Source organism: Puntigrus tetrazona, chromosome 20 (assembly GCF_018831695.1).
Source record: "Puntigrus tetrazona isolate hp1 chromosome 20, ASM1883169v1, whole genome shotgun sequence".
Lineage (NCBI taxonomy): Eukaryota > Metazoa > Chordata > Actinopteri > Cypriniformes > Cyprinidae > Puntigrus > Puntigrus tetrazona.
In genome coordinates this window covers 20720924-20745194 of record NC_056718.1, presented here as the reverse complement: position 1 = coordinate 20745194, position 24271 = coordinate 20720924, and the positions used below count along the sequence as shown (strand labels likewise).

General features: G+C 35.7%; 1 protein-coding gene across 4 annotated transcripts in view; it reads right to left on the bottom strand.

The window, feature by feature from the left end:
* Nucleotides 1-50: 50 nt before the first annotated feature.
* Nucleotides 51-24271, bottom strand: part of kif13bb (kinesin family member 13Bb) — a 27058-nt gene continuing 2837 nt past the window's right edge. For 2 of the 4 annotated variants that reach the window (XM_043218855.1, XM_043218856.1), the window contains exons 4-42: nucleotides 23351-23363; nucleotides 23154-23244; nucleotides 22026-22118; nucleotides 21134-21314; nucleotides 20890-20977; nucleotides 20672-20806; nucleotides 20353-20465; nucleotides 19613-19724; nucleotides 19284-19496; nucleotides 19079-19189; nucleotides 18368-18502; nucleotides 18090-18220; nucleotides 17137-17223; nucleotides 16818-17002; nucleotides 14978-15191; nucleotides 14730-14892; nucleotides 13762-13908; nucleotides 12845-12994; nucleotides 12644-12763; nucleotides 12165-12332; nucleotides 11925-12082; nucleotides 11231-11363; nucleotides 10918-11064; nucleotides 10417-10446; nucleotides 10011-10110; nucleotides 9772-9898; nucleotides 9533-9588; nucleotides 8527-8645; nucleotides 8273-8449; nucleotides 8112-8204; nucleotides 6977-7126; nucleotides 6797-6874; nucleotides 6650-6703; nucleotides 5542-5638; nucleotides 3729-3862; nucleotides 3378-3437; nucleotides 3056-3202; nucleotides 1523-2918; nucleotides 51-916 (exon numbers count right to left, since the gene is read on the bottom strand). In XM_043218855.1, the coding sequence (XP_043074790.1) occupies nucleotides 684-916; nucleotides 1523-2918; nucleotides 3056-3202; nucleotides 3378-3437; nucleotides 3729-3862; nucleotides 5542-5638; nucleotides 6650-6703; nucleotides 6797-6874; nucleotides 6977-7126; nucleotides 8112-8204; nucleotides 8273-8449; nucleotides 8527-8645; nucleotides 9533-9588; nucleotides 9772-9898; nucleotides 10011-10110; nucleotides 10417-10446; nucleotides 10918-11064; nucleotides 11231-11363; nucleotides 11925-12082; nucleotides 12165-12332; nucleotides 12644-12763; nucleotides 12845-12994; nucleotides 13762-13908; nucleotides 14730-14892; nucleotides 14978-15191; nucleotides 16818-17002; nucleotides 17137-17223; nucleotides 18090-18220; nucleotides 18368-18502; nucleotides 19079-19189; nucleotides 19284-19496; nucleotides 19613-19724; nucleotides 20353-20465; nucleotides 20672-20806; nucleotides 20890-20977; nucleotides 21134-21314; nucleotides 22026-22118; nucleotides 23154-23244; nucleotides 23351-23363 (6139 nt within the window). In that variant the 3' untranslated portion in view covers nucleotides 51-683. The remainder of the gene's footprint in view (nucleotides 917-1522; nucleotides 2919-3055; nucleotides 3203-3377; nucleotides 3438-3728; nucleotides 3863-5541; nucleotides 5639-6649; nucleotides 6704-6796; nucleotides 6875-6976; nucleotides 7127-8111; nucleotides 8205-8272; nucleotides 8450-8526; nucleotides 8646-9532; nucleotides 9589-9771; nucleotides 9899-10010; nucleotides 10111-10416; nucleotides 10447-10917; nucleotides 11065-11230; nucleotides 11364-11924; nucleotides 12083-12164; nucleotides 12333-12643; nucleotides 12764-12844; nucleotides 12995-13761; nucleotides 13909-14729; nucleotides 14893-14977; nucleotides 15192-16817; nucleotides 17003-17136; nucleotides 17224-18089; nucleotides 18221-18367; nucleotides 18503-19078; nucleotides 19190-19283; nucleotides 19497-19612; nucleotides 19725-20352; nucleotides 20466-20671; nucleotides 20807-20889; nucleotides 20978-21133; nucleotides 21315-22025; nucleotides 22119-23153; nucleotides 23245-23350; nucleotides 23364-24271) is intronic. The other 2 variants (XM_043218858.1, XM_043218857.1) reach the window with 2 other exon arrangements.

Sequence of the window (24271 nt, the reverse complement as noted above, 5' to 3'; positions counted from 1 at the left end):
ATATTTGTTCGTTTAAAATGTATGTGTATGTTTATAAGAAGGCAAGATAATAAAATAATAATAATAATGTTTATTACGCCCACCATTGCAATATAAAATCTTCAAGATTATTATTTTTTTGTCATTACTTTGATCTGCAAAATAAATAAACAACAATTTGGTCATAAATTACTCATTCAAGAAGCAGAAGAAGAAAAAAAACAAAAAACAAAAAAAAAAACAATACAAAGTTACCAAACCAACAAAAAATACAGAACTAATTTATAATTGCACTAAAAACAATCATTTATGAATAAAACTGTCTGGCACTTTTAATTTCCACAAGTTAAACATATCCCGCTTTCCTACTCTATGTAAAATCGTGAAATGAAGCACTGTGAGAAATCCATCAATACGCTGATTTTTACGCATGCAAATACTCCCTGGCATTGGCTTCAAATAGACAGGGCACTTTGTGAGATTAAAAATATTTTAAAATATAATAATACCAAAAATACTGCTTACCGAGGCTGAAAATTTGCCTCGAAATATGGGTTTTTTGAACACTAGGCACTATGTAGTGCAGATACGCATTAGTAAATCAGATGGCAGTTGCATCCCTACAGGTATAGTGCAAGTGTTGTGTTTCAGTGCCATACCAATACTGTCCTCCGTACACGTCCATCAACAAGGATGCATTTTCCTCAGCTAACCCATGACTTCCTGTTTTCAGCCTTACGTGCTACAGCTTCTCCTTTGGCCATCGCTGTAAGGGCTGCCAGGTTGGGACTAGATCCTGAGAGGTTCTGCTTGTGTTTCTGCCTCAATCGTTTAGCGGTACCCACCGCTTTCATGACCCGATTTGGTCTCACAAGAACGCCGTAACCAGGGTTGCAGTGGAAGTAATGTCGACCCCCAACCGAACCATCGTTTTTACCTGAACACGAAAAATAGCATAATTACTTGCTCCAGAACATTTGAAATCAATGAGCAAATTAATAACAGGAGTAGGCATAATTCCTTAATAATTGGTTAGTCTAGTCTGACCCATTGTTTTTACCTGGAAAGTAAGACTAGCACAATTGTTGTACATTTGTAAATCAGTGGTATTTTGATCATAGGATTTTTTTATTATTTTTTTGGATTGGAACTCTTGCTTCATGGACAGCTTTCAAGTCAATGCAAGTCTACATTTAATTTAAACGGATTAGTGAGCACAATTTTTCAAAATCATATTTTCAAATATAATTGAACATAGACGCTATAGACCATTGGTGCCAATACAGTCTGTTTAGGCTTACAATGCTTTTGGGAAATGTACCCCTGGCCAGTACAGCAAGAAGGTGGCTTTGCACACAGGTTTCTCTAGATCTATAGACTTCTAATCAATGCAAATGCTCTTTACAAACAGTAAAGAGCATTTGACCATTGTCCATGGTCAAAGTGTTGCAAGTTCTTTGCAATGACTGAAATTTGATATGCATGCTGGTAGTATTGACTCTACTGATTTATTGATTTAATGAAGTTAAAGAGCATCACCCACCTGCTGGAACATCAAGCTCCACTCCAACCCAAACGCCCTTTGCAAAGTCAGTTGGTCCAACATAACGGACTGTCCCAGTTTTATTTGTGCCCACACTCACATATTCTCCCTCTTTCAGCCAGTCGGGAGTCTCAAGGCTATCCTCTGAATCCGAAAGGATCTCCAGTCTTTCTTGAAACTCACTCAATGAAGATAAAGAGTTACTGAGTTTGGCTTTTCCCTCTTCATCTTCTTCATGCAAGATCCCTTTGAAAGACTTCAATCCGGAGGTCTTGACTCGGTGGATTTGGAAAGGGTTGGAGGTGGGAGCAGAAGTGGGTTTGACGTTTTGTTCAGAACTTGATTGCTGGGCAGGCATTGATGGCTTAGTCTTCACTGGTACTGATGGATCAGCTGGTAGTGCCAGTGGTGTAGATGGTACTGATATGGCTGAATGAGATGATGAGATGTTGGTTTCAGAGGATTCCTGAGGTAAAGAATCAGAAACACTTAGGAGTTTTTGAGAAGATGTATCTGGAGGAGACACTTGACCATGTTCTTCTGATGTTTGAGATTCTGTAGGCATCTGTTTTCCAAGTTCCAAGTCAGTTGGTTCAGGTTTTGACAGATGTTCTGTGGATGTGCTGCTTGTTGGCACAAACTCGGTTTTTGGTTCAGTCGTTTTGGATATAGAGTTTATTTTGGCCTCTGTGCTGTCAAGGAGAAGAGGCTCAACATTTGAGACCGCACACTCAGAGAGAGTTGCTGTGGAGACACTTGTGGAGATGTATCCACTTGAGACATCGCTGATGGAGCTGTTTGTTGAATCACCAACTGGGCTTTGCTTGAGGTCTTCAACCTCTGTAAGAGCAGGAGGTGGAACCTCCTTAATCTCTGATTGAACTGTAGGAGGCAGAGACTCATTTACTCCTGGAGAAGCAGAAAGAGGTGGAATCTTTCTGAGTTTGGCAGAAACAGATTGCGGTGGAACTTCCTCAGCCTCTAGAGAAACTTGCTCAAACATTGGAGGAACAGATGGAGATAGAACCTCCTCAACCTCTGAAGAAAGATTGGAAGATAGAACTTCCTCAACTACTGGAGGAACAGATGGATGTAGAACTTCCTCAACACCTAAAGAATAATTATGAGGTGAGACCTCAACCTCTGGAGAAAGATTGAATACAAGAACGTCCTCAACCACTTGAGAAACAGATGGATGTAGAAGATTCTCAACCACCAAAGGAGGATTAGGAGATGAAACCTCAACCTCTGGAGAAATAACAGATAGAAGAACGTCCTCAACCACTGGAGAAACAGCAAGAGGTGGAAGTTCTTTAACTTCTTCAGGAAGATGAGGCAACAGGATCTCCTTAACATTCCCTGGATTCTCTGATATTGGAGTTTCCATAGCATGGATCTGTGGAGATCAAAGAGATCATGGTAAGAAATAATATACACAATATTAAAAGCAATCTATGTTACCCACTACAACACTTCACCAGAAGACTGTTCACAACACTAATAAGAAGCAGGTTATAATACATATAGACTTACTATCTGGATGTCTGACGTGGTTTCTGAGGATATGGTGGCTGCTTTAGTTGTGTCTATTTTATCAAGAATAACTGGAAATATGGGCACAAAGGAAGCAGATTCTGATTGGCTGTCTTGAGTTGTGTATTTTGAAGGAGCCTGAGGAGTCTGCAAAATAAAAGTTTAAACAGATGTTTATATAAACATTAAAACAAACAAAAAACATTATTATTACTATAGATTACATTTATTACTATATATACACACACACACACACACACACACACACACACACACATATATATATATATATATATATCAGGTTCCAACTAAACAGACTTACCAGTTCATAGCTGTTAATGTCTTCGAGACTGACAGACTGAACAACAATGCGTGGCACATTCTAGTTAAAATTAGAAATATCCACATTTTACCAGAAACACCACACATTTGCCATACGTTTTGCAACTTGATAAATGTTGCAATTATTTTTGTGGGTTCAATAATTCTGTACAAATTAATCATTTCAATACAGATTAGACATAATAAAATGAATTTGTAAGCAGTACACTGTGCAGTGATTATACTATATAATATTACTATACTAATATAATATAATATAATATTATATTATATTATATTATATAGAAATGTTTTGTGAAGTACATTTTAGAACCACAGCAGGTGTTGTTACCTGCTCAAAGGCAGCAGAAGGAGGCGCTTCTTTCTTCTCCTCTTTCTTGGACAACAGAGACTTGAACATCTTGGGTACTGGAGACACTAGAGCTTTCACTGGGGAGAAATAAGATGCAGCAAATCCTGAGAGACCTGCAGGAACATATGTTTGAGGAGAAGCAGGGGAGAGAAAGAAGGAAGGACAGAAGAAAAGCAGGAAAGAAAAGAGCAGGTAACCCAGTTAAAAAAAAAAAGAGCCAAGCATGAATAAAGCATAAAAACTACATACGCAGATCAGCACCTCCAATCAGAGCACAGCAGTCAAAAGAAGTGCATACTTCTTCATACTTTCAAAAAAAATAAAAAAATCAATCAGTTTTACTTAATTGCACCTTGATGACGCGCCAAACAACTACTGAAAACACAAACCTTCAATAAGCCCCATGCATTGCTGAGTTAATGCACAGACCAGCAGCTCAAAGGTACTAGCAATCAGTTACAGCTTTTAAAAACCTATCTGAAGAAAAGCAGTGCTTGGTAAAAAGGTGCTAGAAATATGTGGCTGGTTGCTAGGGTGTTGCTAAGGTGTTCTGAGGATTATATGTTAAGTTGAAGTTGCAGTGATATTATGAGTGTTCGCTAAAGTGTTGCTAAGGTTTTTTGAGTGTTTTCTCATTTGCTATGGCAGTACTAAAACATTTTAGGTGGTGTTTTATGTTGCTTTGCTGTGGTATTACGAGGAGTTGCTAAGGTGATCCAAGTGTTTTTTTTGCTATTACAACTGCTGTGGTATTATGAGTGGCTGCTAGAGTGTTTCTAAGGTATTGGAAGTGTATTATCATATTTGCATATTGTTGCTGAAGTATTGTAAGTGGTTGCTAGGGCATTGTTAAGGTGTTCACAGTATTCTTAATAAACCTATGTTGACACTAAGGTGTTATGAGTATCTTTACCATGTTGTTATAGTGTTCTCAATTGCTAACTCAATAGCTCTCAATGTTATGTTAATATAGTGCTCTGAATGGTTGCTTGGGTGTCGCTAAGGTGTAGCAATGGTATTATGAAAAGCTGTAAAGGTATTTTGTGCGTTTTATCGTTAGTGTACAGTTTTAGTGAGTGGAGTATTATGAGTGGTATTGCTAGTGCATTGCTAAGGTGTTCCAAGTATTTTTTAACAATGCAGCTATGTGGTTGCGAATGTGTTCTGAATGTTTTTACAATGCTGCAAAGGCATTTTAAATGCTTTTTAGGGTGCTGCTATGGTATTCTGAGCACATTTATCAAGTTGCTATATTTGCTATAGTTTCTAAGGAGATCTTAATATCATCACGTTATGGTGTTCATAGTATTTTTATGTTATTTTGAAGTTGCAGTTACATTTGATTGGTTGATTGGGTGTTGCTTAGATGTTTTATCATTTGTATATTGTTGTAGTGGTACAATGGGTGGTTTCTAGGGTGTTGCTAAGGTATTCTAGGTGTTTTATTATATTTGTACATGGTTGTTGTGGTATTATAATTGGTTGCAAGGGTATCGCTAAGGTGTTTTTTTAACAATGTCACTTTGTGACTGTGTTGCTAAGGTTTTTTTTTTAATGGTTTTTATCATGTTAGTGTTCTGTTGCTAGGTGCACTCACTGTTATTTATGTGTTTATAGTGTTCTGGGTGGTTGCCAGGGTATTGCTAAGGTGTTCTGACTGTTATTTTTGCATTTTTTTTGCTATTGTCATGTTAGACAGCCAAACTCTGTAGTAAAGTCAGACTCCATCAAGTAATGTATGTTCAGTCTTACCTGTGAAGGCAAAGGTGGACAGCAGAATGAGGACAGTTACCTGGCTCTGAGTTTTGGTTTTGTACCAACGCTGAGTGAGATGGACTCTTTGTGGCTGATGGTAGCACAGAAATCTCCTGCCGACTATCCCAACCACCCTACAGGATGGACAAGAAATCATCAGAAAACAAGCTGAACATCTGGACGGACAATAAATGAAAAATGGAGTTCGCTGAAAATGTGCTAGATAGTTTAGGCTGGTTACTAGGATGTAGCTAAGGTGTTCTGAATATTTTAGTTATGTTCCTTTGCAACTGCAGTGGTATTATGAGTGGTTGCTAGGGTGTTGTTAAGATGTTCTAAGTGCTTTTATGTTGATATGTTGTTGCTGTGGTAGTATGAGTCGTTGGCTAGGATGCTGCTAAAGTGTTCTAAGTAATATAATAAAACTGAAAATGAAACATAATATGAAAGTAATATGGAATATGTAATTAGATTCCAAAAATGACTAATTACTAAAGTAATTAGATTAAATGACATTTAAAACACTTATAATCACACTTAATCAGACTGGAGTGACATTTTAATTGATTACTTAATTACAGGTATTCACAGCAATAAATTATTCATAATGTATTGATTCTCCCTAATTCCTTTTCATTTTGTTTTCTAAAACGATTACAGGAAATGCAGGTAAAATTATTATTATTTTTATTCATTAATTTAGTTAATTATTAATTTAGCTTTTCACTAAACCCTCTGCAGTGCCTTCAAGAACCCCAGTTTGAGAAACGCTGAAATCTAATGCTTAATAACAATGGATGAAATACATTACTTTGAATTGCAGTATCAATATGGTAAAAAAATTAATCCATTTAAATCAAAATGTTAAGTGACATAGTTTAAAAATAATCAGTAATCAAAAAGTACTCTTATTATATTACCTAAAATGTGTAATTTTAGGTAATATAACATTATGTAATAACATATTTGTAATGCAATTCGGAATCAGTAACAGACTAAAATCTGCATGTAATCTACTCAGCTCTTCAAATCATTGCTCATTAGAGGAGCGGTTTCCCAAAACAGTAGAATACTAATTAAATTACAGAACTGAGACACAAATCAAACTATAGGAAATTGCCATTATTTAAGGTGTGTTTTCTCACTTTATTGTCTTCTGAGTCTTGGCTGCTGGACAGATCTTTCCTGCTGCCAGAGAGCTGAAAAATAAACAGATCGTGTTTCATTTCTGGATTAGGTCTGAGCTGATTTAGATGATGCACGTTGGCTCAGAGATGTTGTTTATGTCTTACCCGGTGTACATTTGGTGAACTGAGGCAGCGTTTGGGAATCTTTCCTTTATCTGATAGATGTTCCCTCACCGAAACCTCCTGAATTTTGACAAAATACAAAAGATGACACGTGTATACAGAAAAAAAACAAAGCATTAATATTCTTATTCAGGCATATGTAATCCTGCACATGTGTCAGACCTGTCTGAGACGGTCCAGCGTGAGGATGTTGTCCACTGCTAACACACTGCGCAGGTATTTCTCGATGGCAGCTTCACTGTCGGCTCCTGGGTTATCGGTGCTGGCAGCCAGTCGAGCGAGCATCTCTCGGTCCTCGGAGCTCTGAATGTCCTGTAAACAAATGCACACCCCTCGTGCTGTCACCCGTTTCTCACAGACTTATGTATAGTGCGGCTCAAAAGTTTGGGGTCGGTACGTTTTTTGTTTTTTTTTCTCAAATGAATTGGTGCTTCTGTTCAGCAAGAATGGCTTCAATTAATCAAAAGTGACTGAAAAGCCATTTATAATATTACAAAAGATTTTACTTCATATGAATGCTGTGCTTTTGAATGTTACACTCATCAATGAACCAACACTGATAATGCATGTTTCTTAAGCAGCAAATCAGCATATTATGAATAATTTCTGAAGGATCATGTGACACTGAAGACTGGAGTAAGGATGCAAAAAAAATCAGCTTTGCATCATTCAAATTTTTTGTATGTATTCAAAATGAAAATTCCTATTTTAAGGGGAGACACTGAATATCTGTTTTAGTTTTTTTTTTTTTCTTCCATGCACCTGTCAATTTTTTGTTATTTTCAGAAAGTGTTTTTCAGACCAGTGGAAAGAAAACATCCAAAAGACACTTAAGTGTCTTTTATAGCACTTTAACTATTTGCGTCATGTTATGATAGATTTCGACTTATATTTTCAAAAGTTTTTTTCCCATAAAACAGAGTCATAAATCACATCAAATTTCACATTTTCGTTCTTGACTGTATCCTGAAGGATTTTACAGAGGGATTTTTTTCATATATAATTTGCTTAAATTTTTAATAACCCCAAAATTGTGAAAATTCTTAGAATGTAAAAAAGAATTGCAGCAATAATTTGATAAATTGTCTAAATTGTCTACTATTTAGCCTCTACAGCGTCTCGCCTTAAATTGCTTTCATATTTCACAATATTACTGTAACAAATGCAGGGCTAAAGTGCATAAGAGACTTCTTTCAAAAACATTAAAACAATCTTACAGACCTCAAACTTCTGAACACTAATCTACAGTCTAAAAAAAATGCATAAATAAGAGAGGATCATGATGCTCTTCACGTACCCCTGGGATATTTGAGACGATCTCAAACGTGACTCCACAGCCGTGAGTTGAGCTGCGGTGAGACATTCTCCTCAGCAGACTTTGAGCAAAGCCCTGCAGGAAGAGATCAGATCGATAAAAGGGCACTCAATAAAAAACACGAAAATCAGTCAATCACGCACCTGTCGTCCGGTGAGGGTCACACAGATCCGTTTGCGCAGGACCAGCTGCATTTGTGCAGGATGACTGAGCAGAACCATGGTGCGGACGGTGAGGTAGATCCTGTGATCCGGCCCCGTCGCTCGGTTCAGCTCAGGACTGTCATGAACGGTGCAGTCCCATGATGCCTCTGCCTTCACCTGTGGGAGGAGAGCGAGTTCTTCATGTAATGTGGTGCAGTTTTCTGTCTCACTGAGAAGCAAAATACTCTCCTCACCTCTTTCTCATAGTACTTGACGATCTGTAAGTCCATGAAATCATCTTTATCTTCTCTGTCGAGCGCAGCATCCAGACCTCCAGCTAGAGGAGCAGACAGATGATCATGGAAGTCATCAGCTGTAGACAGAAGAGAAAGACATTGTTCAGAATATAATTCATACAACAGGGACTCTCAACCTTTTGATCTTACAACAATATGTATAATATTTAATTGGTCCCTCTAAGATAAATTTCATTCAATAATTGAACAATACATTCACATGTTCACAGTTCTCTGATGTCAGCTGACAATGACAATGTTCTTAGTAAAGCTGAAACTAAATCTCTAACTGGGAAAAAAAAAATAAAAATCTATAATTACTAAAACCAAAACAAAATAAAATGGTATATAATACTGAAATATACCTTTAAACCAAATATTTAAAAAAAGTTACTTAAAGCATTTTTTAAAATAAATTTAACTGCATTTGTTACCAAAGATAATAAATAAGTTATTCTATATTACTATATATTAGATTGTGTCATCAACTCAACATGCTAAATAAAATGTTTTTAATAAAGGTAAAATAAAATAACATTTAAATATTACATTAGAATTACAAAAAAACAGTTGTTACCTTGGCAACTACATTAAATAAAATTACTAACTTGAACACTATACACTGAACAATAAAAAGCCTTAATACTAAATAATAATACTCAAATAATAATAATAATAATAATAATAATAATAATTTTAAAAAGTTGAATAACTGGTATAAATACAAATATTTTAAAACATTCACTTTACATTACTTTTTTATTACCTTAAGTGATATTTGTGTCATGCATTTTATACATATTAGATTGTGTTAGCATCTCAACCTTAAATCCAACTATAAAACAATTGTGAGTCAGGTTCATGTTCCAAATCATGTTCACTTGTTTCAGTTATGATGCTCCCTTAGTAGATAGCTGCATATGTACTGTAAGGAGTGAACATTTGGCACAGGGTACATATTTACCATTGAGGTCCAGGAAGATGACTGGGATGTGCGTCTCCATCCCTGGCACCGGAGCCCTGCAGGAACAGGAGCCAGACAGTGAAAATACACTTCATGAGAGGATTTAACCAAAGAGCAAAAACAATCAGTTTGTTGGACTTAACTGAATTGGATATGGTGAGATAAAGACAACGCTATGATTTTTTGGAACTAAATAGGATCAATAAGGAATAAAACAAGAAGTATACTGTCACACACACCACTCTGCCGGGGCTCCTGGGATACCGCTGCCAGCAGAGGGCACCAGCACAGCGTTTCTCTCCTCCGTCAGCGTCAGACGACCCTCCAGCAGCTGAGACTCGCTCTCCACGTCCTCCTCGGACTTATCTACAAGAGCCAGAGGAAAGGCAGCCCTCAAACACTTTACACTGAAGATGCAGCTTCGATATATTCTGCTGAAACCCATTTCTAGCAACAGTTTATCTATATATCGTCTCACCGTGCTTGCCAACAAGTTTCTGGAGACGTTGGTCCAGATATTCCTGTCGCTCAGTTAGAGCCGTGAGCCACCGAGCCCTCAGTCTCTCTAGATCAACCTCCTAGGTACATGAAAAAATAAATTAATAAATAAATGATTTGCTCAAGAAACCTAAATTCTTTTTACACCTTTTTTAATATTATTATTAATACTTAAAACTGTATTTTATCTATATTTTTTTTATCTTAAATAAAAAAGCTTTTGTAACATCATACACTGCACCACTCAAAAGCTTAGAATCAGTATAATTAATTTGTTTCTATAAATAACATTAAAATGCACATACGGTCACTTTTTTGGTAAATAAAACTATAATATATATATCTTTAAAAAGGAAAAAAAAAAACCCAGCCTGAAAAGTTATTACCTGATAACTGTCCACATCTTTATCTCCCACCTTCCAAAATAAGACAAAAAACAAAATGTGAGTCAAGACCTGAGTGTCTGCTTATAGAGCTCATTAAAACACACTCACCAGTCTCATTCACTAATACTTGCTTACAATACATGAGATAAGGATTTATCAGGAATTCAAACATGTGAACATTACCCTCTTTCAGATGTTAATAAATATATAATAAAATACATTAGCATAAAACACACCCAAACATCTCCATATAAGGGCTCCAGCACATACCTGCTTAATGCCAATGCATTTCTTTACTGCATATAAATAATCATGCATTTATGCTTAATGTTTAATGTTTTTTTTAGGTTTCCTGTGATTTTAGTGTAGGTCTGATTTGAGCTTGTTCTAAATTTTCCAAAAATTTAAATAACGTTGACTCAACTAATGTGAAAATGTGCAAAAGGTTTAATGGATGAGACATCGTGATTTCAATTACAAAAGTAAAGATGAGATTTTCACCCTCTGGGTCTCTGTGCTTTTACCAGTTCGAGTCTGATGGACCTCCACATTGCCAATGGAGACGTTGAGCACAGAGTCTGTGATCAGAGGCATGGTGCCGGAGTCATGGACCGAACGTACCTCCACCTGAACACGCCTGGACTGACCCTGTCCAACACACACACACACACACACACACACACACACACACACACACACACACACACAGAGAGTCAAGTCATGAGCTGCATCGAAGGAAAATAAGATCTTCTACAGAAAAGTGTGTCAAAATTTTATTTTACACCTCGTTACCATCTCTGAAATCCACACAGACCTGTTTGAGCTGAAAGACTCCTCCTGTGCAGATGTCCTTAGCTGCCTGAACCTCCACCGGCACAAACTCTCCAGCATCGTTCAGCTCCAGGATCTGAACCCAGAGCTCCAACCTGCGGGTCACTTCACTCCACCTGCGCATCACAAACACAAACAAAAAAAAAAACTTCACTTTTACAAATTGAATCAATAAATGTTTTTTGACAATCAAACCGTTCTGAACTAAAATATTAATTTAACTTGATATTAAATATTGTTCATTGTCACATGACATGCAGGTAATTATATATACTATTTATATTTATACCAATATTTCATAAATATAGTTTAGTAAGGGCTTTATTTGAATTGTTTTAAATTAAAGATGATTAAATTAAAAAGAGTTAAATTAAAAAAAAATGATTTATAATTTATTGTTAACTTATTATTTGTTCATTTATTATTATTTTGATATCAGGATTAAAATGATTAAGTTATATTTTACATGACATGCAGGTAAATATACAAATAAATATTCATATTTTTATACAGTATTTAAGAAAATTATTCATTAATTTTCATTTTAAATTAAATGTTGGTTGATAGTCAAATGACATGCAGATAAACAAATCTAATTATTAATATATATTAATATTTTGCACCAAACATTTAAGCTTTGTTTCGTGTTTAAGATAGTATAATAAATGCATGTGTACCTCTCTCTGAGAGAGCGAGTCTTTGCCTGAATCACTCCCAGGTCCCAGAGAGCCAGATTCCTGCGTGGATTTGCCTGTTTGTGACCATAAACCTCAACCGCCACGGCGCCCTCCATCAGGAACTCCAGAAAGTCTTCGCTTACAGCAACTTCTAGAGTCTAGAGATGCAGAAACACACGCGTGATGCCCGACAACTAGCACAAACGCAATGTTTTACTCCATGTAGGTCTGTGTCTTCACCTTGCTTTTGTCAAACACCACCAGGCTCTGCGGCTCTCTGCTGCTGGGGGCCGTCAGACCGACTTCAGGGGCGATAAACACGGGTTCCTGCTGCTCCCAGAAATGATACTGACAGAAAACAAAGTTGGAGAGGTGCTGAGGCAATCCGGTCGCCTGCAATACCTTGATCTGGAAATAAATCCACAGGAAAGGTCCTTGTCGTTCATGTCCTACACTCAACTACAGCTCAGATTCATGTTAATATGCGACCAGTGCTGGCAAAACGAGTCGGAATAAGATCATTTACAATTAAAAAAGCTATTAAAGTACCTTCAAAATAATATCTGATTTGTTGGAATTGGATAAAAAAAATTATGTTTGAAGGCAACAAAGTCTGCAGAGTTTTGCCTTTGAATGAACTTATTTTCTGAAAATGAGCCACTCTGCCAGCATGGGTCACATACTGCGTGTCAGATTGGAGACGTCCTGTTTGATCTGACCATGCAAGCGAGTTTGCGTTCTTGCGTCTCGCCGTCTGGATTGATCTCAGAGCCTCCCGTCTCCCGCTCCTCTAGTTCTCCGCTCAGACGCTCCACTTCTACGTGAAGCCGACCCGCCACCTGAAAACACACAAAACCCATGGCCATCAGCCAGTGGCTTGCACTCGTTCTAATGGTTCTAACCGTTGTGTTTGCGCACACCTCCCCCTTCTGGTTGATGATGGGAACCGCGTACTGCAGCTTGACGTCGTACAGCAGACAGGACAGGAAGACGTTGGCCACACCGATCAGACTGTGATTCTCCTGCTCGTCAAAGAACGGATCGGAACGCTTGAAGTAGGAGCGCATGGCCTGAGCACAGACACGTGCAAGCATACAATTTTAATGCATCAGACACTTACTTATTGTTCAGCATGATGCTTTTAAGCCACATCATGTTAGTTGCCTTTTTTTTTTTTTTTTTTTTTGGTCAACCAAAACTTTAGCCTAAAATGCATATATTTTATTTAGATTTATTAATGCATAGTAATAAAATATTAAGAGTTACAAATATTTTAAAATGTTTTAAAATGGTTTAAAAATTACATTTATTTTCAAACATATTGTTTAAATATTAGTGTTATATTTTGATTATTTGACTATTATTTACATATTTAATGGTTAGATTAATGGTAACATTTAAATTTTTCTAACATTATGATGAGTTATATTAGGAAGCTGTTTTACCAATTCTTGTATATATAATATATATAATATATATATAATAAATAATAATATAATAAATTAATAATATAATAAATTAATAATATAATAAATTACACTTAAGTTTCCTTAGCCTCATATTAAGAAACTATTTTCGATTTTATTTTATTGAAATGTTAGGTTTTTTTAATATAAATGTATACGTACAGCCTCATAAATCTGCAAATGTAAAAATCTATATTTTAGTGCTGTCAAACAATTAATTGCATTACTACTGACTATATAAAAAAAAAAAACAATAATACTACATTAGTAGCTCCAAAGTACAATTGAGAATGTTGCTATAGTAAAAACATGGTAATGTGTACCGCAGTGAATACTGATAATGTAGGAAGCTGTCATGTGATCTAACATACAGGGTTGTCCTCGTCATAGTCTTTCCACTCCTGGTAGAGCTCTCTCATGTCCACCAGCCGGTTCTCCATCTTCTCCATGGACCAGATCTGCTTGCCTTTGTTCTTCCTCCTCACCTCCACGGCCGGCTCGCTCAGAACCATGTCCCGCTGCAGGAGAAACATCAGTCTTTAATAAAGCAGCATTTCCACCCGACCCACAATTCAACACAGTAGCAGTGCATACTGTAATGAAGTTAGAACGTTCAAATCCTTTCTTTTAATGGTGTTTAAACAAAACACTTTTACTGGCATCATTTTTATGCCTGTTCATATACATAAAAAATAAACTAAAAGAACTATTTCTGAATGATGAAATAGATTTTAGAATTAACGATAATTTGGGGTTGGAAAAAAAAAAAAAAAAAAAGGAAAAAAAAAAAAAGGATTTCTCTTCATTGTAATATACTGACTTACTGCTCAAAGAAAAATTTCTTATTTTTTCTTAATATTATCAGTGTTGTAAACAGTTGTGCTGATTCAAATGTCATGCTTTTGATGAATTTAACGCATATGTCACACACACACACACACACACATATGTACATATATACATATATATATATATATATATGCAAATTTATATAAATATATCACATATATGATATATAAATACAATAGAAATTTAGAAATGGATTTGCATGCAAGTATTTTTAAGTATACATTTATTAATTGTGATTAATAGTTTGACAGCACATACACACAAAAAAAAAAAAAAAAAAAAAAATTATATATATATATATATATATATATATATATATATATATATATATATATATATATATATATATATATATATATATATATATATATATATATATATATATATATAATGTTTGTATATTTAATTAAATTATGAAGAAATTTTTAATACATATACACTACTTTTTATTTTTTTAATTTTTTTTAAGACAAAAAGCGTCTCTCCTGACCTTGCGGTTGGCATTAAGGTTTGCAGCGGGTATCTGCAGAGTGACTTTATATTCAGTTTTCTTGTTGAGCTCCTCAGCGATGAATCCTGCCTCCCGAACCAGCAGATTGGCCTTCACGATCTGCTCCTTCAGCTTACGCAGACTCCGACTCATCAAAACCTCTCTGAAAAGCACAAAAAGATGCGATTTAGCACACAAACACACATGCTAAACGCTTGCTGAGATCTGTGATATAGCCCAGCATGCACCTCTCCTCGCTCCACTGGCGCAGGCGGCTCTGAGAAGACAGCTCGCTGCTGCGGTGGTGCTGCGGATGAGAGGCCTGCGTCTGCAGCTCCGTGGACAGGCGTTTGCGCAGCTGCTGCAGCTCCTGCTCGTACATGAGCCTCTGTCGCTCCAGAGCAGAGCGCTTCTCCTCCTCGTGCCTGAGCTCCAGAGAGTGAAGCACCGGCTGCAGCGGGTCTGACACACACACACACACACACACCACAAAACTAATAAGTAGCAGCACACTGCTAAGACTGCATCTCCATAATCTAGCAGGACGTTTTAGGAGCTCATTTTTAGTTAATCTTTAGTCAAGTCTTTAGTTAAAAACTTGTACTTTGCAGGGTTGACTAAAATGTAGACTTCTTCATCACCTAGGTGTGCTGTTTGATAGCAATCTTTCCTTTGAAAACCATGTTTCTAGCATCTGTAAAACTGTTTTTTTCATCTCAAAAATATGTCAAAAGCACACATTTTAATTCATGCATCTATGACCTAGATTTTTTCTGGGAAATGATAATCGCTGGAAAATAAATGTTTCCGATGGTTTCACACCTAATTCTTGACCTTAATTCTTAAATTGTTTGCAGTTAATGGGTTTTTTCTTTTCCATCTGTTTTTTCGGACCTAGTGAACATTTTGCTGTCATGTCTTCACTTGAAATATCTGTATTGCATTAGTATATATATATATATATATATATATATATATATATATATATATATATATATATATATATATATATATATCTATATATATATATATATCTTTTTTGACATCTTAGTCTTGCAGCAGTAAAACATTCCTAATAATTCAGCAAACCTGAAAGTGAGGAGTTTTTCACTTCCAGCCTTCATGGACAATTAAATATCACTTCTAAATGATTAAAAACAATATCAATAGTAGATTTGTTTTAAAAATGCGCTTTGGAATTGGAAAAAAATGTCATCAGAATATCAAGGTGCCTAATAATATGCACGTGGTGTATTTGATTCCGAATAGGCTATGTGTATTAAGCTCCCATTTAATATTGTTGTTTTCAGTGTTTTAATTTTTTTTCCTTGTACAGTAACAATATTATCTAAACCACAAACATGCCTTGTAAAAAGAATTGGAGAATTTTAAAAAAAAAAGTAGAAAAAATTCTAACTAAAAATAATTTTGAATATTTATAATAAAGCTTTTTAGCTTCAACATGTCATGCAATAACATGAATATATTATCATTTAATTACTTTCATGTTAGACATTGCATAAAGCACAACACATAATAAAACAATCCATATATATATATATATATATATATATATATATATATATATATATATATATATATATATATATATATATATATATAAAAAAATATGTATAAAAAAAGAAATATTTGATAAAAAAAATCTGTGGAAAATAAGAATTAAATGGGGGAAAATATAATTATGAAATGCAAATTTATCTAAAATACATGTTGGACACAAATGTGTGATACATTTAAAAAAAATAGATAAATGTTATGAACAATATATGTGGATATTTTTGTTTACACATGTAAAATCTCTAAATATACGTGCTGTTATTTATTTTAACGAGGAACAACAGAATACATTTTTCATGACATATGAGAACTACTAGTTTCTATTTTTGTTTTGTTTACATATGCTGTCTAAACAGCCATACTAATTAAAACTGTAATTCAACTATAAAATTTGTTGAACACTGGTGCAGTACCGCCATTAGGTTTAACTGTACTTTTATCAAATTTAACTTAGATCTCAAAAATTTTTCATTAGGTTATATTGAGTGTAAGAGGTTATGTGGGTCTCACCGCTGTTTCCCAGTCCTTTCATCATGACTTCGGTCTGTGCCGACTCAAAACTGAAGCTGTTGTCGCTGGAGGCCTGACTGAGACGATCTACATCCACATCCAAACGCTCGACGTGAAGCCCGGTCTTCATCATGCTCCCCTCCTCATCCTCCACACCAACACGATATGCGTTCGACACGCTGATCCTGAGACGCACACAAAACGAGCACTAAAGTCAGCGGCATTTCATTTGAACACAGATTTGAGATTTCACTAAACAAATCCATGTTTTAAGGACATTCAATGAATGCCTGTGATGGTCTGATTAGCCTCCACAGACCTGAAGAAGTGGTTGTTTCCCCAGAGGATTCGATCCCCATGATGCAGCTGGACGGGAGACGAGACCACAGCACCGTTCACACATGTGCTGCACAGACACATCATCAGTTACATCACATATACACATATTCTTGCATACCATCAGTATCAGAGACAGGCTGATATATAGATATGAGCATGTAAAGCTGGACATCAACATTGTGGGCTTTGTAAAACAGGGTTTGTGCAATTAATACATTAATTTCATCTAATATACATACATTGTAAAGTATATTCTAAAGATTATATACACAACACACACATTTATGTATACATATTTATATATACACACACACACACACACACACACACACACATACATATATACACCCACATACACACACACAAAAGTCAACGTTTGAAGTGGATCAAAATATACACGCTTGCCTGAAAACAAAATCAAAATTTGCTTTTGTCTTTGGGCAGCTTTTTTTTTTATCCATTTCAAATAAACAAACACACACACACACACACACACACACACACACACACGTATATATTTTCTAATAAAAATACTTAAAGTATATTTTCTTTATCATTTTTTGTATACAGTCCATATATGGTAACACTTGTAACTACAGGTACAGGTAATTATTAACTACGAAATTCTTAATTTGCTGCTTATTAATAGTTTAGGTATAGGGTAGTATTAGGGATGTAGAATAAGACATTAATATGTACTTAGCACTAATACATAGCTAACATTCTAGTACTATGCATACTAATATGCAGCTAATGAAAATGTTGCCTTGTCAACTAGCTGATATTAAGTTGTTTCAGATACATATTTTTTAGATTTAATTTTATTTCAGTTAATATTTATTTGAATGTTTTTAGACAGTTTTGTGTAAATGTCACACTATTTTGGCATGAAGTACTCCACTACTGCGTGTTCGTTTGTGTGTGTGTGATTACCGAGCGTTTCTCTTTGGCGTGAGTGTGACTCCCGTCTCTTGTTTGATGTCTATAACGCAATGCTCCGGTTGAATTGCCAAACCACATAACTGAATGTCCTGAGAATCTGCAGAACCCACACAAGTGTGTTCCTGCGCATCAACACACACACAGACACACACACACACACACACATTAACACAAACTGCACCAAAAGTAGATAATAAATCAACCATTTATGCATGCATATCAATAGTTTTATATGAGATGTAACACTGTTTATTAATAAGTGTCTGTACCTTTAAGTAATAGACGAGCAGCTCGTTAAGGGCAGGGTCTGCGTTCAGGTTGACCAGGAAACATTTATCATCAATGACTCTGATCCCAGACGACTGCAGAGAAATCCCCAAACTCTCCAGCTGCTTCTGTCGCTCCTGAAGAGCCAAACACACTTTTGTTCAGAGCGATGTCAGACACAATTCAATAATGGAAATGCAAAACACAGAAGTAATGTCATTATACAATGAAATAGTATTTTGTTTTATTTTTGTCCCATCACATTTTCATTACCAAGGTTGGCATTATCAAGGTTGATCCCCACCAAATAAACAAAAACAGTTGTTGTCAAAATGTCATTATACAAAATTAAAAGGTCAAATCAAGTCAAAGTCAAAAATACTGGAAATTAAATCTCTTAATTTAAATAAACTAATAAAATAAAACGAATAAAAATACATTTCAATATATGGTTTATTTTACATAATATTTCAATGCAGATAGCGCTAGAATGGCAAAGCAACAGGCAACAGATCAGATTAATTATTAATACATGTAAATCTAGTTATATAATTAGATATTTGACATTAAATAATCAAATTGATAAATAATTGCTTAAATTATAAATTGCTTAATATTTTCTCAACTCGCAAAAAAATAAATAAATATACATACATATACATACACATACACACACACACACACACACACACGTATGTGTGTTTTTATAATACCTGTGCAATCTCCTCAGTCTTCCTGAGTTTCTCCTCCCAGCTTACAGTCATCTCCTGGATCAGTTTCTCGGACTCCTCCAGTCTCTCTTTGAGCTCAGGAGCTTTCATTGACTTTAAAGCACACACACACACACTACTGTTCAACACTCTTGCTGGAGGTCACAGGTCAGCTCAAACACAGTAGACAGGTGTTCATGGGCAGTACCTCAGCCTCAGTCAGTTGACTGCGTAGTTTCTCCACTTCCTCCCTCAGCTCTCTGATGATTCTAGCATTTGGATCTTCATTAATCACAGCATGATTAACAATGCTTTTGGCCCGGTCGGCGTACCGTAGTGTAGACAGGGTCTCTTCGTAGTTGTCGGCTGCTGGACTCACTGTCGCAACCATAGCAGTGCGACTGTTGCCTCCTAAACTGTCCTGGAAATGAGAGTTTTAATGAAACAAATTTATTTCCATATAAATCTTAGCAAATAACTCTTTATGAGATTGAATGGTGTTACTAGAGTCTACTACTAGAGTCTTAACAGGTTCACCTTCAGTAACCATGTGAGCACTGAGTCTCTGTAAGGAACAAATTTACTCTTGTTTTTTCCTGCGCCCTGCTCCGCCAGTGCTGAAATCACCAGTCCAAGAGTTGTGAGGGATCTGAACAAAAACATTATGACAAGAACACATTAGAATGAGTGTAAATGATCAAGTGTTTGTGTGAAACCAAATAAATAAAATAAAAAAAAAAAAAAACTAAATACATTAAATTAAATGACTGATTAAAAAATATATATAAAAAAAAAAAAAAAAAAAAATAATAATAATAATAATAAAAAAATACATTAGAAAAAAAGTCAAACAAGTAATTAAAATAAATAAGCTAACTAAAAACTTAAAAAATAATAATAAAAAATAAAAAGAAAATAAAGAAACAAATACATAAATCTTTTTTTAGTTTTAATAACTTACATTTACCAATGCATAAAATGTAAAAATGCAAATTAACTTTGTGGAAATTGAAAGCAACCAAAAATGTTAAGAATTAAATTAAATTAAGAAATTAATTAAATAAAGTATTTATGTAATTGCAATTATTTTAAACAAATTGCAAAGTGTTAATTTACACACACACACAAACACACACAGACACACCCAAGCTGACACACTATCTGCCAATACAGACAGTGTTAAATATCAGGCAATTAATTAAATTAATTACTTCAAGAACAGCAAAGTTGTAAAATTCCCAACAAGATATAAACAAATGTGTGTGTGTATGTTTGACCTGTTAATGTTGCTGCCTTCTTTGAGCCTTTCTCCTCCAGCTCCAGTTTTATCAGCTCTCTCACTGCCGGCCAGATCCACCAGACTGAGTTTACTCACCTTCTCTCCACTCGTCTGAAATAACACCATCCACACAATACATAAAAAAAAAAAAAAAAAAAAACTATTGAAAGATACAGTATGTGATTTCTACATCACTAGCCATAAAACACTAGTATTGTGCCAGAAATTTTTGAGCTGGAAAACACTTTGTATGCTCTCCTAAAAACAAACACACAGCTAGTTATTTTAATTAGACTACTGAGAAATCTGCTTCTGACCCCACTCTTCAGGTCTCTGAGCGTGTGCGTCAGAATGATGTTGAAGACGGCGTGTGAGCGACTGCTCTCCTCGTTCATGTTTGTGGCTGCTACGGTGCGAGATTTATTCCCCTCCGACATTAGAGACTCGATGTCCTATAATACAAAAACAAAAGCTATTCACACTCATCCCTCTTCAGCACTGAGAGCGTTAATGTAGGAGAAGGTGCTAGAAGAACCTTGTAGCTCATCACAGCGAGGCGAGACAGACCGTCTACATACGGCCCCAACACCTTATGCTCCCGGACCCTCAACGCCTGCCGGCTCCTTGAGAGGAACATCACAGCAATTTGAGTAGAACAACAACAATGAACGAACTGTCCAGGATCTTCACGATTAATGAAACGCACTAATTTTCATTTTTGTGTGAACTAACCATTTAATTGGACAACAATCTGCCTGTAAACGGATGTACAGACTCACCCTTTGGGATCCAGAAGGTCTCGCACCTTCTCGTTGTAGATCTCCATGTAGGACACCTCCACGGTGAAGCTCTCGCCCTCCCTCTGCTCCTGTATGGTGCGCTGGAACAGAGAGCTGCAGAGTCTGGGGATCAGACCGGGCTGCTCGGCCGCTCCCATCATAGTGTAGGACTTTCCTGAGCCTGCAGACCATCCAGATAAAACATTCATATTGCGAGTAATATTTCAAAATGAACACTAACAGGACTAAAGCAACTTAGGTTTGCTTGATTTACCACGTATTTATTTTTTAGAAAAATCCTATTAAAATGTGAGTGTTAAATGTGATCATTGCAGAAGCTTTACTTTTACTGTTCCATGTTTTTCCTCTGCTGAGGAAAACATCTCAAATCCCTTCTTTTAAAAGGAAGGATTGCACCACATCATGTTTTTGAAACTACAGAGCTTTATTAAGACATTATTGGAGATAGAGTGACAACTGATATTAATATGCATTTCTTTGTAAGTAGTCTGATAAACTGTTATAAAGATCACACTGATTTACGTGACCATCAGAATTTCATCTTAATTTTAACAAATATCAGCAATGTATGTTTTTGCTCAGTTTGAGCACCTAAATATAAGAAGTCCATTTTCCCCACTAATATTATATATAACTTTTCTTTTTATAATTTGTAATATTTTAGGTTCTTGTTTCACATGCAAAGCTTTACAGGGCAACATTTGCTTTTTTTGATGCAATTTTATTTTTATTTGCTTTGTTGTTTTGTTTGATGCACAGCAAGCAGATATCCAAGAGCTGCACTTATTGACTGGAAAACAGTCAGTAGTTCCGGTTAAACCTTTAAAATATCATTTTTGCATAGATAGCTTTCCAGAAAATCTAACAGTACCTGTTTGCCCATATGCAAATATACAAGCGTTGTATCCTTGGAAAGCACTGTCCAAAAGACTCTCTCCAAGACACTGAAACACCACATCCTGACCTGAGTTACACATGAGAAAACTGCAAATGAGAATAACTGGCGTGCATTATTAAATGAATTCAAAATACAGGAATACTTCACCCAAAAATTAAGTATGAGGTAACAATCAGATGCAGAAGAGTTTGTTTCTTTATCAGATTTGGTCAAATGTTGCAATGGAGACTCTGCAGTGAATGGGTGCCGTCAGAATGTGCAAACAGCTGATAAAAACATCACAATGACCCACACAACTTCAATCCATCAGTTAATGTTTTGAGAATCCAGAAGCTGCAAGTTAGCATTTTTGACCTCAAACCATTGCCTCTAAGTCCTATGTCTATAACATTGCCTTCATCAGTCATTCGGTGTGATTAAGGAAAGAAATCTGTCCAAAACTGAACCTATACACATATGTGGGAGGATGTTTAAGCAAAGAGACAAAAGAAGATGGGCTTTTTATGGATTATGGACTATTTTACAAAGATACAACATGTTTAAATGTTAAAAATCTTTCTTACGAAACACACAGCGTTTCACTGGACTGAAGATGTTTGGACTCTCATTCTGACGGCACCCATTCACTGCAGAGCAAGTGATACAATTTCTCCAATTTTCTCTTTTTTTGGTTGATGTAGAACTCAATTCAAGCTTTTCAAATGCCTTGAAGTACAATGACCTTTTCCATAGCAAGCATTTTACTGTAACTGCGATGTTTGAGATTCATTTTTAACTAAATGCATAAAACATACACACACAAAAGAAAATAAAAAAAAAAGGTAATGAACAAATGCAGTAACTGCTTGAACCTTTACAATAGAGCTGATTAACCAGCTGATTTGATAAAGCAGTTTTACAGGTTTGCCTTTTCTTAAGAAAAGCTCACAAGCAAACACAAGCGGGGAATATTGATGTCTATAAGAGTCTCTATTGCCATCATAAATCATCCCTGATGATTCAGATCACTGCATTATAAACATTACATTACAGGCTTAGTGATAGCTTCAACAAAAGGGTTGGTCATTATAGCAAAATGTATTATTTTGAATATCAACAGACCCTCAAATTTGGCTGCCTCAGCCTCATCCATCGACCAGAAGCAATAATCATATGCGAAGACCTGAAACAAAACATTGCAGATGTCTAAAGCCTGTAACAGATGCATGTAAAGAATGTAACTGTCATACACATGATACAGTGATTGCAATGCATTTGTTTACATTATTGTATATAATTTCTGCTACACGATAACTTACCTTCGGTTTGTTCCTGCGTTCACAAACGGAAAAAATGAAAAACAACAAAAGCACAATATTAAAATAAACAAATACAAATAAATGCATAAATAAATAGAAATTTCAAAAGATTCATTCTAACCAATATTTCACCAATTTTAGCATCTACTTCTAATATCTACCCGAAAACCTCACACATTTGATCATCTTTTCTACAGCGTGATTTAGCAAGACACCGTGTTTAAGGGATGAGTAAAGTGTCAATGTTAGAGGTAAATTTGTGCAATAATACCAGTGATATTTCCTTTAGCAATCACCATAAATAATATTAGTGTGTATTAAGGCTACAAACCTGAAATATCTACATTGAATGATTAAGATAAGCGCTTTTTTTCCTGTGTAAACGGACAAAGATTAAAAATCCAGAACATAGTTGCTGATTTCATTATAAGCGCATGTTAAACGTGATTTCTGCTGTTGATGGGAGGACGACACAGTCTTGAAGCATTTCAGGAAGATTTCAGAAACGTTTGCCTTATTTTAGTCATTACGAAAGAACTACACAATTGAACCATCCTCTCTGAACCTCCTTCATCTCGCATGTTCTTTAATTAAATTCCTGACATCATTTACGTAAACAGCATCTGCACAAGTGTGCTGTCTCTACTTGTGCTTCATAATGAAAACACAAACTAGCTTTGATGGATTATTATGGAATTTGAGTAAACTTTCTTGCACAAGCCTGTAAAACCTGTTTTCACGCCAACACCGCAAACTGCTGCAAGTTACGGCAGTCTGAAACATGACTAGATCAGCGCTGAGAAACTGAGAAAAGCTAGATGCGACCGAGGAGATTCCTGCACGAGCAGGTGACCTGGAGAACGGCCAGCTTGTGGAGAAAACAGGCACACCCTTTGTAAAGAGACCAGGAGGAGGAATGAA